Source organism: Macrobrachium rosenbergii, chromosome 14 (genome assembly GCF_040412425.1).
Source record: "Macrobrachium rosenbergii isolate ZJJX-2024 chromosome 14, ASM4041242v1, whole genome shotgun sequence".
NCBI lineage: Eukaryota > Metazoa > Arthropoda > Malacostraca > Decapoda > Palaemonidae > Macrobrachium > Macrobrachium rosenbergii.
Window position 1 is genome coordinate 6691048 of NC_089754.1, and position 19879 is coordinate 6710926.

At 34.4% G+C, this 19879-nt stretch overlaps 1 protein-coding gene across 1 annotated transcript in view; it reads left to right on the top strand.

Annotated features, from left to right (window-relative positions):
* The first annotated feature begins 989 nt into the window (after positions 1 to 989).
* The window catches only part of LOC136845479 (prolyl 4-hydroxylase subunit alpha-1-like), a 41352-nt gene continuing 22462 nt past the window's right edge, over positions 990 to 19879 (top strand). The window contains 4 exon segments of the mRNA XM_067115652.1: positions 990 to 1212; positions 6689 to 6777; positions 12472 to 12628; positions 15766 to 15953. Of these exon segments, the coding sequence (XP_066971753.1) occupies positions 6762 to 6777; positions 12472 to 12628; positions 15766 to 15953 (361 nt within the window). The 5' untranslated portion in view covers positions 990 to 1212; positions 6689 to 6761.

Below are 19879 nucleotides of genomic sequence, written 5' to 3' on the forward strand. Positions count from 1 at the left end.
AAGATATCAATTTCAGTATGATAAAATAAAGATATCAATTTACAACGGAGGAGTTTCAGTTTATTTATAGTTTAGCCTGATATATCTTTTAAATTTATTTATTTATTTATTTATTTATATATTTCCTTTCATCCATAATTTTCAACCTTTTGAATGAAACCTGGTTTAACACTAGTAGTTATAGATAGATAGGATAAGCTGTATGTATTTACTCATTTTTTTTCCGATAGAATATTTAGATAATCAATCCAGATTAGTGCATTGCTATATAAATAATAATAAAAGATCAGAAGATAGTGTTACAACCCACAAAAGTGCTAACATTCGTCTTAAACATTAGTGTGGTGTATGCCAGCTCAAACACCCGCAGTTACAATTTATCTCATAAGGACACGCGCGACTGTCCACTCTTTTACTTCTCTATACGCTTTGATCAAATGCCTAGTTCCTCATAGGACGGGTGGGTACCGTTCTCAGCTAGTACTCTGCTAGCCCAGCGTTCGAATCTGCGACCGGCCAATGAAGAATTTGAGGAATTTATTTCTGGTGATAAAAATTCATTTCTCGCTATAATGTGATTTAGATTCCACAATAAGTTGTAGGTCCCGTTGCTAGGTAACCAATTGGTTCTTAGCCACGTAAAATAAATCTAATCCTTCGGGCCAGCCCTAGGAGAGCTATTAATCAGCTCAGTGGCCTGGTTAAACTAAGGTATACTTAACTTTTTTTATCAAATACCGAAGAAACGGGTAATATTTTTTATGGTACTGCCCCCAAAGGTCTCCTTCCCAATTACTATTGTTATTTAGCTTGATGAATATGAGCATTAAAACTTTTGACAGTTTGTGTATCATATGGTTAATGGCTAGCATAGAATATAGTCAGACACCCACATGTACAGGATAACATTTGTCTGCCACTGTGAACACTTGTGACAGCAAGATAACACAACTTTCGACAACTCTTCCACAGTCAACCATTGCGTCGGCTGTGGCAGTTCGTGTATACATTTTCTCAATGTTTATCGAAGAGAATTATTAACTGCAGAGACAAAATCATATTTTCAACCCAACTGAAGAAAACAAAATTTAGAAAAACCTTCCTAAATATGTAGAGACGACATCAGTTCAGATTCATAATAACAGACAAAGACGACACTTCCAGAAGTAGCTCAACTGAGGATCACAGGAAGGGGAGTTTTAATCAGGAAAGGTATGCTGCGACCGACTTATTCATTGTATATTTTCAAGTGAATTTGATTATTTTAAGTCAGTGGGGCCAGTCAAGGGATCGAAAATGGAATGATACTACGGTGGAATGTGTTGTCTTTTCATTACTAATTAGTTGAAACAATACAAATTATCTGGTCAAACGTTTGTTCAGAATTACTGGTTCGATGTGTATTAGCTACTGATTCTGTGGAGGCGGTGAAGTACCGGGTCTTCGGAGCAAGTTTTATTTTACAAGTTAACTAAGGCTATGTTAAAGGTATCTTGGAGTTAGCTTAATTAATAAAGACTAATAAATCTCACAGAAGAATGTCACTGTCATTGTAACGCAATGTACAGTATCACTGTATACGAGAGAGAAAAAAATGGTGGGGAGGTAGGCGGCCATTCTGTACTAATATTTAGTGTGTGAGGGGGATGTTTGCTTCTGAGACCTTTTAAGTAAGAGAAGAAAGAACGATTTAGTTTATATGGACACGAGTGGTATAAACACTTTTGGAGACACTGAAATACGATGGATTTGAAAATTATTAGGTAATTTCCGTAATTTTGATGCAAACATATCAACAATGAGGAGATGAGCGAAAGGAACCATCCACCACCATAAATTGTAAATTTGTGATGTGTAGGACTTCAATAGTGCAAGTAAAATATAGGAGTAAGCTTGAAAAAGTTTTGATGTAGGGTCTATTGGCCCGTATTATTCTCGAAATGTTCAACCTTACGGCGTTCACTAAATACAAGGGATGCGAATAGCTAATCCCTAGAGCTTTTGTGAAGATGAAAACGTCACTGCATTCTCCAAATGTTGCTGTAAAGACTTTGAATTTAGGGCTGCTTTCAACAGACACACTTTCCTTGCTGACGTAAGTAAAGAACTGTTTACTTGATAGCACTGTTGTAGGTCGAACCCAGGGAGAAGAGCAGGGGACCAACAACGGTATCCCAAAATACTAGCTGAAGCCCGGAGGTGTAACACTTTGAGTCATCTCCCTTTCCTTGACCCTATAGTTGAGCCTGGTGCCCCTGACACTGTGACTGAAAACTGCAAAAACAGGAACAGTGACGAAGAAAATGTCCCCATAGATGAAACAAAAGTGAAAACGACAGAGCGTTATATCTCTGATGGCATTCCCACCCCTTTACAAACTATAATGTACACAGGAGAACTAAATTATTTACACAAGAGCTTCTAATAAGAGGCAGCTACCTTGCGCTGTAGGATCTTCGGTTACTATTATTTACGGGTGGAAGGAAACGCCCAAAGATACTACTGTGTAAGGACTGCGACATGTCCTGTGTGAGTTTCGCTGGAAAAGCCTTTCCCAGAGGAAAATCGGACAACGACTATCAATAAAATACTTACATCAAAGTTCTCTCATTTCTGTAATGTGAAACCAACTACAGTATAAACTGGGATCTATCGAATATTGTTTACAAAGGTGTGTTTTGTTTCAAAGGTGGCTTAAATTAATCAGACAAACATAATGAATTTTTCACAAGGGTCGTGGAAACCATATAAGATCGACATTATATTCTTGGATCCAAACACGAAAAAGATGACTATTTATTAGCTTTTTGGCGTAGCCAGAACCTAGTAACCATGGTGAATTCCTTAATTCCCTTCCATTTAGAAACTACTTGCATACACAATTTTCCTTTGTAATAGCAAAACTGTTATTATTCGAAAAATGCTGGGAATACCACCTGAAACGCATATTCTTTCATTCTTCCTTTTGTTTAATTTCTATGTACATATCCTTTGTCATATATAAAATATTATATATATATATATATATATATATATATATATATATATATATATATATATATATATATATATATATACTTACATATATACATATATAAATATATTTATATGCAATACTATAAATAACATATGTATATAATACACACATATGCACATATATAAACAAAATATGAACAAGAAACAACGGAATGCAAGATCTTTCAGTTTTACTCTAAAAAAATTCTAAAACATGACTGGGAATAAAAGTGAAACATTTTGCTCTCCTTCGTTTCATTTTCATCATGGTTATATTTCTATATTTGTCAGTCTGTATCCTGTCCTTCTGTACTTATTCAGTGATATACATACATGTATACACACACACACTATATATATACCAAATGTATATATATATATATATATATATATATATATATATATATATATATATATATTTATATATATATATATATATATACACAGTATATATGTGTGTGTGCATGTGTATGTTTGAAAATTGCGACTCGTAACACCTGTCGTATTACATTAATAGTAAAGATGAAATACGGAAAAAAGCAAGCATTAAAATAACAACATATAATTATTAAAAGACGACGACGATGGTGATTACAGCTGTCTCAGTGTTGGGGCCTCGATCAGTGGAACAGAGTAGAGTATAGAAAGGGGCAGATGGTGTCGAGTGGAAATATGTTAGGTTACTCAAACAAAAATTCTTAACACTAATTTATTCTTAAAACTAACTTACAACTAATAAAGTCTGACGTCCTTTACCTCTAGGAGGTCAAAACTAAATAACAACAAAAACAGCAATTCATAACAATATGAACAAACACATATAGAACTTCAGTTTACTTTAAAAAAAATTATATATGAGAAAGTTCCAAAAACTTAAAACTAACTTCACTCATCAATCCCACTCATACACACAAGAACATCATTAACTCTAGAAAAAACCAAATTGACAAAAAACAACAATATATATATATATATATATATATATATATATATATATATATATATATATATATATATTATATAAAATATATACATATATATATATATTTATATATATATATATATATATATATATATATATATATATATATATATATATATATATATATATATATATATATATATATATATATATATATATATATATATATATATATATATATATATATATATATAAAATATATATATATACATATAGTAATAATACTAAATATTATCTTCGTCCTTCTAAATCTTAGGACAGCAAACAAAAATCAATTTTATACAAATCGATATGTGAGTATTAACATTACACTATTATACCAATCCACAAAAAACCTCTCCCAAGTCCTCCTCTACTTTAGAATTTCAACCTTATACCAATTAACATATACTGTACTTATTTATCTACCAAGGCAACAGAATACCATTTTTAATCACAAATTCCACAGTTATATGGGTTTATATAATCAAGGCACTGTGCATCGAAAGCACATACTGTTTTGTCCAGTACACAAGTACAGCAGCACCAATATTAGAATAATAGTCCATTCACAACTTGCCCTTTGTCTGAGGGACTCTTAGTTCAAATGTAAAAACATCCATATTACCACACTTGCACTGGACACACACACAAAAAAAAAAACACTGTTGCCTCCCTGATTCTATAGTCCCACGCACCAGTTTTGAGTGTCTTAATTTATAGTATTCTAATGTTCACCCTGGCATACATAAAAAAATTACACAAGGTCTCATAAAAAAACTGCCACAAAGGCTGCCCAAAAAGGGGAGAAGTTGTTTCTTTTTTTTTCCTGTATACTATCTCATTCCTGCAATCAAAATAAAAATATTTATTGTATACATTCAACTAAAAAAAAACTCAATAACAAATACATAGACACAAAAGCAAAACAAAACATCACCTTACTATTTTTTGTTTCTTACAATACAAAAATAAAGTTTCCCCTTTTTAAACCAAACCCATTCGATAAAAACACTCAAAAAAAAAAACACCACCGCATCAGGTGAAGACTCTGCATTACTACTCTTTCTTTTACTTTTTAAAGAAAAGTACGGCATTCATTTTTACGCTTATCCCGTGGCGCTCAAGTGTAACTATTAACAGTAATAATAAGACCACTATTTTAAACACTGATTTTTGACGTAAGAGATAGGTAAACCCATATGAATATTCGTATCTTAATTTACTTACGTGCATCATTGTTTAGCCTACTGACTTTTATGGGCTCATCATGAACCAGTGCCGCTCACACCAGGATCTTGAGGTCTGTTGCAAGTTTCTGAGCACCGATTTTCGACAAGTTTCCTGTCCCCATGGCCAGTCCCCACAAATGGTCACAAGAGCTTTCCTGTCAAAGCGTTTGGCTTTCATTCGTAGTCAGTTCCAGTTACTGACCAGACCTGATAATGCTAAACGAGAGACTGATTTCGTTTCTGTAGAAATCCTGACGAATTTGGCGTCTTCGTCATTCCCAAGCAGATCCCTTTGGCTCTACTTGGGACCTTCTTTCAAGCCCTCATTACACGCGGTCATTTGCTTCGCGAATCTCTTGATGAGGGAGTGGCTAGTAGTTCAGCAGTAATTTGGTGGATTAATAACTAATTAAATGTAGATTTTTTCATGATTTCCCTGACGTCAAAATCGACTCTAATCTCTTCTCGAAACTGTTTCTGTATATAATTACTTTTGTCCATTTGTTTTTTGTTACTTGTTCATTATCATCTGCACATCAATTTACTTCGATGCCCTTGTTCGTCGAATCAGAGCTGGATAGTGACCTTTTGGGCTTGTTCACTACGAATATGTGCACATCTGCATGTGTAGTAGTTATCATAGTAATAATACATTTCAAGTTGGCCAGGAGCAATAAAATAAAGATTTAAACTTTGCTTTTTTTGTTGAAGAAAGCTAACGAGAAAATCATAATTTTATCTATTTATTTGTTTTGTTGCAAATTATTGCTAGATTTACTAACAACCCCACATCTGTTCCCATTACAGACCTTCAGAGTATACATAAACAACAGCAGTTATAATGCTCGGTACACAGACTTCAACTTCATCATTTACCACCCAAACACACAAATCTATCCGGTCTCTCTCTTCGGAAGCATTTATCATAATCTGAGAAGTTGTGGTTCTGACATGGCTGCAAAATGACGAATTAGCCGTGAGAGTCCGGAAAACAAACTGAAAGTGGAGCAAGGCAGTAAGAAGCGAAATTATTCATGTTGTGCAAATTCATCTAGTTTCGTCAACGGCAACTAGCTAGCTTCAAGAGATGGGACGTAACCTATCTGAACTGACAGTATAACGAACCCCTGAGTAGTTGACCAGTGTACTTAGAACAACTGACTTAACACCTCAGTTTAAGCAATAACGTTTTCCTTTATCAGATTGCTATCTTTCTATCTTTCTGTCTATCTGTTTATCTATCTATCTATAGTTGTATGATATTAGTGATTTTTTTATTTCACCATTTCTTTCTTTACTGAAGCAAGTTATTCACCTAGAGACATGACCCTTCAGCTGTGTAACTCTGACATTCACATTGATTAATTTACGGGATAAATTTTTGTACAAATCAAGAGAAATACTATTGGGAATGTTACCGTATACGTAAATGTGATTTCTTCGTTTACGCAAATAAGTGTTGGATTTTTTCATTCAACAGAATCCTGTACCAAGTGAAGGTCATTTTGGTGTCATCGTTCTACTACAAAAAAAGTCAAGAGAATCTCCCGAAAATGTTCGTGTTATTTGGTGAGTGTATTGTTACATTTTGACCACTTCGTTAGTCATGAAGTCTCTTTTGTCTGGCAAGCTTTTTACGGCTAAGTTAGGACTGCTATTTTGTTCTTTTATCAATTTCGGATGCATTGTATTGTAAATCTGCTTTGGCTAAATGCCTAATTTTCGGGAACCATATAAGTAGATTATATATATATATATATATATATATATATATATATATATATATATATATATATATATATATATATATATATATATATATATATATACACACATATATATATATATATACTGTATATATAAATATATGTATTTATACATGTATATGCACATGTACACACATACATGCACACACAAACACACACACACACACACACACACACACACACACACACACATATATATATATATATATATATATATATATATATATATATATATATATATATATATATATATATGTGTGTGTGTGTGTGTATTTATTCATATGCATATACATATATATATATACATATATATATGTATGTATGTATGTCTGTATATATGAAAATAAGAAGGCCCATAAAACACTATTTAAACGTTGAAACCATATATTTCTACACTTGTTTCTGTGCCCCTGTTCACTGGTAGAATATGGACAGGTGGAAAGTTACAATGGTATATATACAAAAACATGAAGGTGTGGCCTTAGGCCTCCGATGTTAAGGAGGTGGCGATTCTTAAGAAGGAGGAGAATGACCAAATTCCCTAGTGGTTTTTGGCCTCATTAGCTCCCGTTTGGCGATGGATCTGGCGGTCGCGTTTCTTGGGTCATCTTCTTCAAGATGGGTCTGATTTAAAGGTGTCGATGGCGTCCGATTTCCAATGTCCTCCTGACAGGTTCATATTGTTGGTTTGATTGATGATAGCAGATTCCAGCATCTTTCTTTTGTACGGACAGCTACTCTTGAAAACCAACTCCGCCCCACTCCAGTTAATGACATGCCCTGTATTTCTAATATGTAGGAAAATTCCCGAACTCTCCGAAGCGTAACGTACTGATCTTTTGTGCTCTGTTATTCTTTTAGAGCGATCTATGTCTCGCCTACATAGATGTCATGACAATTACTACAGGGTATCTTGTAAACTCCGGCTTCTTCCCTTTTGTTATTTAAGTATACGTTAACGAGCGAACTCCCGAGAGGGGCTATTAATAAAGCGAATAAAATATACTACAACAGACAAATAGATTTCAACAGCAAAATAAAGCTTCCATACGATGAAAACATCCAAAAGGCCACCGAGCAACTCAGTTCTAATAATCCTTTCATTTTCCATTATCCCAAATCCATCACATATTAACGATATTAAATAACAAAAGGGAAGAAGCCGGGTTTACAAGATACCCTGTAGTAATTGTCATGACATCTATGTAGGCGAGACAGGTAGATCGCTCTCGCAAAGAATAACAGAGCACAAAAGATCAGTACGTTACGCTGGAGAGTTCGGGAATTTTCCTCACATATTAGAAATACAGGGCATGTCATTAACTGGAGTGGGGCGGAGTTGGTTTTCAAGAGTAGCTGTCCGTACAAAAGAAAGATGCTGGAATCTGCTATCATCAATCAAACCAACAATATGAACCTGTCAGGAGGACATTGAAATCGGACGCCATCGACACCTTAATCCTCAGACCCATCTTGAAGAAGATGACCCAAGAAACGCGACCACCAGATCCATCGCCAAACGGGAGCTAATGAGGCCAAAACCACCAGGGAATTTGGTCATTCTCCTCCTTCTTAAGAATCGCCACCTCCTTAACATCGGAGGCCCTGGCCACACCTTCATGTTTTTGTATATATACCATTGTAACTTTCCACCTGTCCATATTCTACCAGTGAACAGGGGCACAGAAACAAGTGCCTGAAATATATGGTTTCAACGTTTAAATAGTGTTTTATGGGCCTTCTTATTTTCATATTACACTGTGGTATGTATATATGTATATATATATGTGTGTGTGTGTGTGTGTATTGTGAAAGTAGACATGTTTTGGAAATCTCAGTCTCAGCAGGAAAAGAAGAGCGCAGGTTAAGAACCACCACATTTTATTTGCGACGCGTTTCGTTGTTTCTTCATAACAACATTTTCAAGCCTAAAAGAGACATTACCGCATTTTAATAGTTAAAAGATTATACAGTCATTATTGGCTGATAAAGCTGAGTAAAGGTGACAACATTAGAGATAAATGATAAAATTGTTAAAATGACTTACAATAGTAAATAAACTACTTAGTGGGTAAAACAGAAATTGAACAGTTTACATTATAAATGAATTATCAAATAATTTATATTAAAAGCGAGGGATAAGATGAATTGTCAGGGTTAAGATCTGGTTTTCTAAAAAAATATTTCGATCGACTCAGAGATTCTCAATAATGATTCTTCATTAAAAGTACCAAGAATACTAAAATATTCTAATCTTCTACCTATATTACATTCCTCTATATGTTGCAAAATCAGTGATCTGGTTGGCTAGGCCAGCAAGCAGCCAGTACGAGGAGAAATGCCATAATGTTCGGAAGCTCTTGCCCAGACTGATCTCTTTGACTGGCCAAAATAGGTGGCGCTACAGGCGTCACGCTTGTAAATGTCTGTGATGCCAGATAAAAGGTCTGAAGGAAGTTTATCCTTATGGTTTAACAACGCTTGAATAGTACGGTTGTTGGTAAATATTAACTTGGGGCTAATGTGGGGAAAGCTATGCATAAACATATTTTTTTAGTTCTCTTGTAATGTATTTAGAACATGAATCACTTATATTTGGCAATTTAAAATACATAGTCAGTTTATCAACCCTTGGTATATCTATTTTGCTACTTATACTAAGAGATTTATTGAGAAACTTTCTTATTTCTTTATATATTATGTTACTAGGATAAGCATTATACTAGTAACATAATTTATATTATCTTAAGTTTTAGCATTTTCAGAAAGTCCACTTTTAACTGTCTTGGAATGAATTTCCAAAGTGCTACATTCTTTAACTTTAAAATAAACAACATAAAGACTTTAATACAGAGAGCATATTCTGTTTGCAGTTCCTGGCCGTCATTTGACTCAGAAATAAAATGTCTTTTAAACTATTTTAAAAATAAGATGTTTATAGCTTAATGTTTTTTTTTTTTTTTTCTCGTGTCTTTCTCATTTACGTTGCCCTTTACGTCAGTCTAGCCTTCACTCCCAATATGGGTAGGTGTTCTGTGCCACTTTGCTGTTATTCTTCTTCCCCTTTTTGTTATTTTTTGCTCTCTGTTCTGCCTAAGATATAAATAAGGTGAGAAATAAATTTTGTATAAACCTTTCACAATATATATATATATATATATATATATATATATATATATATATATATATATATATATATATATATATATATATATATATATATGTGTGTGTGTGTGTGTGTGTGTATTTATCGTTCTTAACCGCTTTTTCAACCTTGAAAATGCATCAAGCGATGTGAAACGTCAGTTCTTGAATAAATGTATGCAATTAGAACGCCTTTCCATGAACTCTGATCATGTACACACACACACACACACACATATATATATATATATATATATATATATATATATATATATATATATATATATATATATATATATATATAGATAGAGAGAGAGAGAGAGAGAGAGAGAGAGAGAGAGAGAGAGAGAGTTTATATAGTTTATTCTACATTTTCAAGCTCACACTGAATACAAAAGAAGATGGCAGAGCCTTATGTACAAAAACAGAAGGGGCTGGGTTACGGTTTGTTAATCTGGGCAGCATGTGTTTTTGAACAAACAAGACGGGGACAAAGGATCTAGGGGTAATCCAGGGTGAAGATTGACGCTCCTGGTGGACGTAGTTTCAATAAACACCGTTTCTTTTCCGATGGCCGTTGACCTTGTAGATTATCGTTGACTTATCCCAGTTTATCGCATGGCCTGTCTTAAGTCTATGATCCTCAATGCCATTATTTGAAAGCCTCTTGAAATGGCGTATTTGTGTTGGGAGCTTCTTACTTTTGGTCCTTTTGATGTTTGACCAGGAATACTGTATACAATATTGTTTGAATTGGGTGGGCTATTCTTAATTAGTTTATTATTCAGAGAGAGAGAGAGAGAGAGAGAGAGAGAGAGAGAGAGAGAGAGAGAGAGACTGTACAGACATGTAGGATGCAATAAGTAGGAATAGTTTTATTTTAGTTCATTACTTTTTGTTACTAGGGTTTGTTACAATAATAATAATAATAATGATGATGATGATGGTTATTATTATTATTATTATTATTATTATTATTATCATTATTATTATTATTATTATTATTATTATTATTAATACCATATACTGTTTTAACGGCGTTTTAATTCACGCATCAAGGAACATTCGTAAGTCGTGATCTATATTGTCTTCGACTATACCCTGACAACCGAGTTCATACAAGAAAGTAACCGAAAAGACATATTCTCCAGGAACACATATGCTACTGATAACAGTATATTATCAGCATCGTCACTACTGTTACTGGTACTGCTTCACCTTTTACCAAAACTTCTGCTATTTTTAGTTTTCTGTAAAAGAAAACTATTGTGCCGCCTTTGTCTGCCCGTCCACACTTTATTCTGTCCGCACTTTTTCTGTCCGCCCTCAGATCTTACAAACTACTGAGGCCAGAGGGCTGCAAATTAGTATGTTGATCAGCCACCCTCCAATCATCAAACTCTAGCCTCAGTAGTTTTTATGTGCTTCTGGCAACAATATAGGATAGGCCACCACTGCGCCGTGGTTAAAGTTTCATGGGACGTGGCTCATGCAGCATTATACCGAGACCACCGAATGATAGATCTATTTTCGGTGGCCTTGATTATACGCTGTAGCGGCTGTGCAGAAAACTCGATTGCGCCGAAGAAACTTCGGCGCATTTTTTACTTGTTTTCATTTCCCTGCCATCCACCGGTTCATCTTAAGGAATATACATTACTACCCTAAAACATTTATCTTATATTACTAATTTATTCATATTTTTATCTTTTCATTTTTTATTTTATTCATTTATTTTTTTTTTCTTTTCTAATAACTGATTTCTTGTTTCTGTATTTCCCATCATCTGTAACTTCTTTCAAATGAACACCATACTCTTTGGAAGCTTGAATTTCAAGTCAATGGCCCCTATAGGCTTGTCTCATATGGATAAGGGTTTATCTTCTGGATAATAATAATAATAATAATAATAATAATAATAATAATAATAATAATTGATTATGGCATCAATGAGCCTGCTGTTCCCATGCGCAGAGTATCTACATGGCTTTCATACCCGTCATCACGCAAAAGGTCTTAGGGTATTTTGCCAACAACGACCGGTCTTCCGTTGTCATTTGTTAGTTTTATGATTTTTATCGGTATCTTCTCTTCAAGTGTCAGCCTTCTCCGTTGCAGAGCGGATAGCCCCAGACGGTGTTTCCATTCCAAATGGAACTGATATTCAGGGACTAAGTGACCAGCTTTAGCCGTGCTATATTTATCAGTAGTATATTTTGTTCCTAGTTGGTCATCCATCCAAGCACGTGACATTTAAAGCTGCAATTTGAACAGCGACAACTGTTATTAGCTAATTCTCCATCTTTTCTGCTTCTTCTTATCATATTCAACTATTGTCAAAATCTCTTTCCAGGTATCCTGATGATATTCAAAGGCGCAGCCGTGGAGGGAAATGGCGTGTCGGGCGAGTTATATTCTTCTCTAACTCACATGAATGATCTTTTTGTCTTCGACCGGAAGGTTGCAGAAATTCTGTCCTTCCTCCCCACTTATCTGTTAGAAGTGGCCAGGTAATAATGATGAATGGTTGAAAAATAGCCATAATTCCGTAATCTATTGCCGCCTTACCACGAATTCTGTGTACATATACTCCAAACTGACTTTGGAATATAGTTGCAATATTATAGAGAAGTCGTCTAGGTAGGACATGTTAGCTCAAAACCGATTGCAAATACACTGATTTATCCTGACGTAGGAAGTAGTGTAAGGGTGCTATGTTACCAATATATCCAGCTTTTAATGGTAAAATTGGGACCAAGGGACGAGTACTGGGAATCACACTGTCAAAGCCTCTTAGTATTAGTTTTGCCGATGATAAAGAATACTGAGTTTTTCTTTAACATTTTAAATATTTCTAAAACATTTAAAAGGAGAATTTTATAATCTTCTTCAAGTCCAGACAGGAGGTCTTGAAACTGGCCTTTTTTAACCGCAGAATATTGATTTCTCTTGAATGACTCAGGTATAATTTACATTTATTCTATTTTCAAGTTTACCAGTCTTGAAATTATGTGAAAAATTCATTGTCACAGATTTTACTTGACCTTCCTTTCCAAGATGACAATATTTCATCATTAAAAAAAAAAGAAACTAAAATCCGTGACCTCGCGAGTTTTCCTTAGCATTGTAATTAAAATAACGGACATGTTTTTCATAACTTGATTGACAAACAAAAGTCACTGAAGCTCCAAGTTTTCCCTGTGAGAATGAAGAGAACAGAAACTTTACAGTCGATCTAAATTTTCTAGTAAAACTGGTCTTTATTTGATGGTAAGTTCACACTGCTTGTTGCCCTCTAGCAAAATGTCCATGAGTTAACTTTATACGCCCAGGATCCAGTTAGTCTGCAAGCAGCTGTCGTACCCGGACCTTAGCTTCCTAAACAGTAATTTTTATATTAAGTGTAATAATAACGATTCACCCTAGAAGCAAACCTGAGAACACAGAGATCATTCCTCAGCAGCAAACATTTTGCTATTTGTTGTTTAGTGGTCTTAGCATAATATAATACTGATTAGCTGTCGAAGAAGCGAAAACAAAATACACATGGTTAGAACCGCTCAAGATTGAAGCAAACAATAATTACATTGCCGTCACCACTTAATTAAATCTAATACTGATTCTTTACTGAATGCTAGACGTCCAGCATAAATGCAATCAGGACTTATTCAATATTCGAGGTAAAAAATTTACTATATTTTGTACTAACTTGACAAGAAATAATGTTATTGATTGGGGTCCTGGGGTGAATGGACCCTATTCAACAATTCGCTTTATATCTAAATAAGAAAGTATTCAAAGCACCCGTGTTTTGCAGAATTCTTTAGAAAGGATGAAAATATCTTACTGTCGAAGACATACTATGGAAGGATAAGTCAATGCGATCCGTGGGCTTCTCATCCTTCTGACTTTTACCTCCCACTAAATATTTCATGAAAACTGATGAAGCTGTTTCAAGGGGGTGGATGCTCTTTCTAAATGTGGATTTAATTATGGTTTTGCAGCGTGACTGATACTTATCGGTGCTCACGCTTTCCGGGAAAGGTAAGGAAGGGTATCTGCGTCTGTTTCGTTCGCTAGAGATTTCTTCCAGTCTTTTGTGGTCTGTACAGGTACAGGCACAAAAGTGGGAGTACGTGCGAGCGTGTTAGGGTGGGGTGAAGCATGTAATTTTTTACGTTGGAATTTACATCCCATCAGCCTAAAATGCGAACACTATTCGAGATGAAACCATTACTGTCGGAGATTTCTGCATTTGAAAAGATAACGTTTAGACTGAAAGCGAACAAGAATTTCACTCAAAATGACAAAAAAAAAAAAAAAAAAACCTACATTTAGGCAGAATTTTAATTTTTAATAAGAAAATTTAAAAAAAAATTGAAAAAATTTTTATATCTTATATCTCTAGTAAATGAAACAGACGCAGGGAATCCTTCCGTACCTCTCCTGGTAAGCTTGAGCACCGATGAGTACCAGTCCGTTGCAAAAATCCTTAATTAGATCTACATTTAGAAAGAACACACACACACACACACACACACACACACACACACACACACATATATATATATATATATATATATATATATATATATATATATATATATATATATATATATATATATGTATGTATATATATATATATATATAAATATATATATATATATATATATATATATATATATATATATATATATATATATATATATATATATATATATACACCCCTTCAACTTGGCCAGTTCTCATGAAATATTTAGTGTAAGATGAGTGATCAGATTGATTTACTCTTCCAAAGTATGGCTTCAACAATAAGACATTTTCATACTCATTAACAGAAAATATGCAAAACACAGGCGCTTTTAATATTTTCCTATTCCAATACAGAGCGAATTGTTGAACAATTGCCATTCACCTCAGGACCTCAAGTTAATGATTATTTCTAGTAGGGTCAGTAGAAAATATGCATACATATATATATATATATATATATATATATATATATATATATATATATATATATATATATATATATATATATATATATATATATATATATATATATATATATATATATATATATATATATATATATATATATATATATATATATTAAATACACATACACATATGATATATTATGTCTCTATGTATATATATGTATATATATATATATATATATATATATATATATATATATATATATATATATATATGTGTGTGTGTGTGCGTGTGTGTGAGTGAGTGTGTGTTCTCGTTACAACTTTTTCAACTTATTTGCCATTTTCCTTAGGGAAACAATTTCCCTATTGCACAAGTACGTAATCGGAACAATCTATGGCAACAAACAAAGTACTGTTATAGCTGGACGAAGCGTTGGCATTTGCAAAATTAGATCATTTTTAATAGCGCTTTTGCAGGATAATAGTCTTTCTTCGCCGTGACAGCAGTTGAACTCTTTGTCTGTGGTTTGTAATTGTTCTAAGGTTTCATTGACTTTTCCTTCTCCCCGAGAGACTTAAGAATGAAGAATCGATCGAGAAACGGAATGTATAGTGTGAACCGAGCGATTTGTGTTTTCGTAGGAGCATTTACGTAACGATATTCCTTTATTGATTATAACTGCGATAACTTCAAACTTCCCCAGTTACAAGGAGTCGTATTCTCGTTTGATTCATGACGTAGTGACGTTGGCCAGAGGGAGTGCTTTCAACGAGGGAGATTTCCTGGACGTGGCCATCACGGGAAATCCCCTTCACCTCTTCGCTGTCATCAAGAGGCTCGTTTTGTACTGGCCGCCCATCAGACGGTCAATTATTACAATCTTTTCTTCGGGTAAGTATCGTTAGTTTTCATGAGTGAATAATGTTATGTATCTGGAGTGTGTTATGTACTTTATTTTAAGTTAACGTAGAAGAATAACAGTTATTTTGATGTCGTTTATGCCTGTGTTAGTGCACACATATATTTGATTATGCAGTAATACATCAGTCACTTGTGTAGATTCCGGTTACACATGCACACGCAGACAGACGCCACTCAATATGCGTACATATTTCTCCAACAGCAGGTAGCTTCGGAAATAACAACCAATGTTCAATGAAACATTCATACTTAAAATGGCGAATCGAAAAAGAGCCTAATGTACATGAAACTTCTGCAACATCAGCCACTTCGTATATCTACACAGAGAACTCATCATCAGCGCATTGAAAGCCTCTGTATACACTGTGGAATTCACCTCTGCCTTCCGGAAGCGTTCTAGGAATTCCTGTTCTCCTCCTCCCCAGCGCACTAAATCAACTCAAATCGCCATATAACATACACTAACCTGTCTTATGATTCTATGTGCCTCTACATCTCTCACCCTTTTCGTTTTTCTTATACCGCAATACAAAGCGGGCAATTCATCTCAGCAGCTTTAATCCTTTCTTTAACTTGCATTCAAAATCTCTTTTAAAGGAGATGTGACTCAAGAGTCAGTTCATTCCTACCTTGGTTTCCTTTGACAGTCAAGGCTCTTCGTAATCTTTTGCACATACACTGCTACCTTCCTTGCTTCGCCTAATCCGAGCCTCACCAGTTCCCTCATCCCAATACCGTCCATTTCATTTACTCTAAAATTGCTTACTTGAATTAGTTACTTCCATTCTTCCACATCCATTTTACTTTTATTGTTATATCACTCTGATTTCCATTTATCTTATAACCTTACTCCGGCTAATTTTTGCTTTAAACTTTCTCCTCGTACAAATGCTTTCAAATTTTTTCACTAGTTTGTAGCCTATCCCTCATTCATACACACATCTCAAACCCTGGCCAGATGCTCAGTCAAACTGTCACCACCATGCAGCATCTCATTCATAATCCTTTTTAATCCTATGTCTTTACATTAATTACCTTCTTTATCTCCTCAACAGTCAACATTCTCAAATCACACTGACTTTTCTTGCTGGCATCATTCAGCTTTGCAGCTTTTTTGTCTTCTGCATTCAACGGTTCTTCAAAGTACTCATTCCATCAGCCCAGGACTGAATTCACTTTTAACGGCAACTTTTATTCTGAGATCCATTCGTTTATTAGTCATTTACCCAAAAATTACTTCCCTGTATAACAATTCTTATTCTCCCGGAAGTTTTTGCTAACCTTCTCCTGTTTTCAGTACTTGTCCTCTTTTCTTCTCTCACTTTCTTCTTGATTACCCGATCCATACTCATGTATACCTACTGTAGGACTCCGAACTTCTCTGCCTCCTAGCATGTATATGTGTACACCACTTGAAATAAACTTAGATCCTCCTTTATAGCATGAAGTTTTAGAGTATTCTCGCCGTAACCTCACGTGTGATAGTTTGAATCCATCTCGGAAGATAACATTCTTTCATTTATTCCCTTCTTGCAGTCAAGGCTGATAAGCATATCCAAACGATGCAATGAAGTTGAGAAGTTAAAAGGATACAGTGACTATCAACAATCCATATATATAACTGGTGATTTGCAGATTTTGCACAGATACACACACATTCTCTCTCTCTCTCTCTCTCTCTCTCTCTCTCTCTCTCTCTCTCTCTCTCTCTATATATATATATATATATATATATATATATATATATATATATATATATATATATATATATATATATATATATATATATATATATATATATATATCTATCTATCTATTATCTGTCTATCTATCTATCTATTTATACATATATATATATATATCTGTGTGTATGTGTATATGTATATATATTTCAAAATCAATAACCACTAAAAGGCCATGTTACGCTGAGGATGATTCTATACCAACTACAGCAAATATATACTTAAATTTAATAGACATATGAATGTGTGAGGGGAAACAGACTTAAATGTTTCTTCGTAGTATTAGCTTGTCAGTATCCTCGCCAAGGTCTAAAGAATTCCGCGTGTTGGTTCAAATTCCAGCAATATAGATGCAGCTTCTTCATATATTCCCGCTCAGATTCAAGGCTTGTAATAATAACTATATCCAAAAAGTCTAAGTCGAAGTGTTAAGAGGTTATTGAGGCTTTAAAAAATCATACAGACTAGCTGAAGTAATAGTAGATTTTATACATACACAAACACAGACATACACACACACGCATATATATAATATATATATATATATATATATATATATATATATATATATATATATATATATATATATATATATATATATATATATATCTGTGTGTGTGTTCCAACACATGTGTGTGTATATTTCACCCACCATATGGTTATTTCTGCAATGGAGTGGTTGTTGCATGGAGGGTACAGCCTTAGCAATTTTCAAGAGAAGAGATGGGTAACCCTTTTACATTTCCTCTATCACTGCCAATGTCTAACGCCGTTCAGCCATGGTGCCCAGTTTAGATGACTGTACTTTCCAGGTGTGAGAGTTAGGCTCACCAGTTCCCTACTCCATTATATAAATATGTTCGTTTATGTCAGTGTGCGTGTGTATTTGTATGTGTATAGAATAATATGCCAAATGGATTTAAGGTCTATTTACGATATTTCAGAGGGCAACTGCCATTGTACAAAATGAGCTGTCTGTGAATGGTGGGCTAAATCTTCGGAATGCTCCAAAAATCCCGCGTTCATGATGGTAAACTGCCAACTGTCATGTGGATTGTGCGGCAAGACAGGTTAGTATTTATTCTTTCGTAAATAATTATCTTCGTTCAGGTCTTCTGAATCAGATGGTTGAGGTTTGTTGCAAGCGCTAATAGCGACTGCTATTTGTGCAAGCACCCAGTGTTTTCAGAATGGTGTGATCGCTTATGTCATCCCTACTGTCACAGTGACGGTAATATAAGAAAGGGTCGCAACGGCACATTCCGACTATATGAACCCTCATTCTACGTGTTTATGAGGGGGCTTAATTTCGGTGGCCGCGGTAGTAGTGAGAGATACTGTTATAAGGTTGGAGGATGAGTATTTTGCCCGTAGTCTTTTGTTGTTACATTCAGAAAGAAGAATATGGATATCCAGTACAGTTTACATAGCAGAATTATCCCCAGAAATAATGAACAAGCTCAAGCTACAAGCAATGAATGGAAATTAATCCAAATATTCAAGAAAAGGATAGCTCAAATCATCGAAGAATATATTTCAGCTCACGATCATGCTGAAGTCTATTTCCTCCCCCCATAATTGAACACCTTCATTTTCGTTGAGTATGGAAAGGTTATTTGGCAATTTAGAAATAATTACAATAGTAGTAGCAGAAAAATTTCATTTCTAATTACAGGAAAAATGTAGAAAGCAATAAACAAGCTGGGGTTCCAAATTATATCAGAGGTATAGGTGTTAAAAATCCTTAGGTTAACGGTGCAGAGCCACAGTGTCTGCTTCAACAAGAAAAGGCGAAAGGATTGAAGCTCTGCATAAATTTTAATTATACTGAAGAAGCTTGTATGGTAAAAAATAGCTTCATAATTTGAAAATTTACCATCCTCAGTTTGGTTTCAGTTTGACGCTACTATGTAATGCCATTCAATTTCCTCACCCAAGAAAAAAATAGCAAATGGAAAGATTTGAATTTCGTTAACATCGACTAGGGAAGGGTACTTGGCGGTGTGTACTTTCGATTATTTAGTTGGGAAATATTGAACACTCTCCTGCAATACAAGCAGTCTGGAATTTAAGCAATTCTGAGGCCTATACATTGTAAACCTATGTACTAAAAATCTTAATTTGTATGTAAGGAAACTAAGAGGGCTCAGTTCT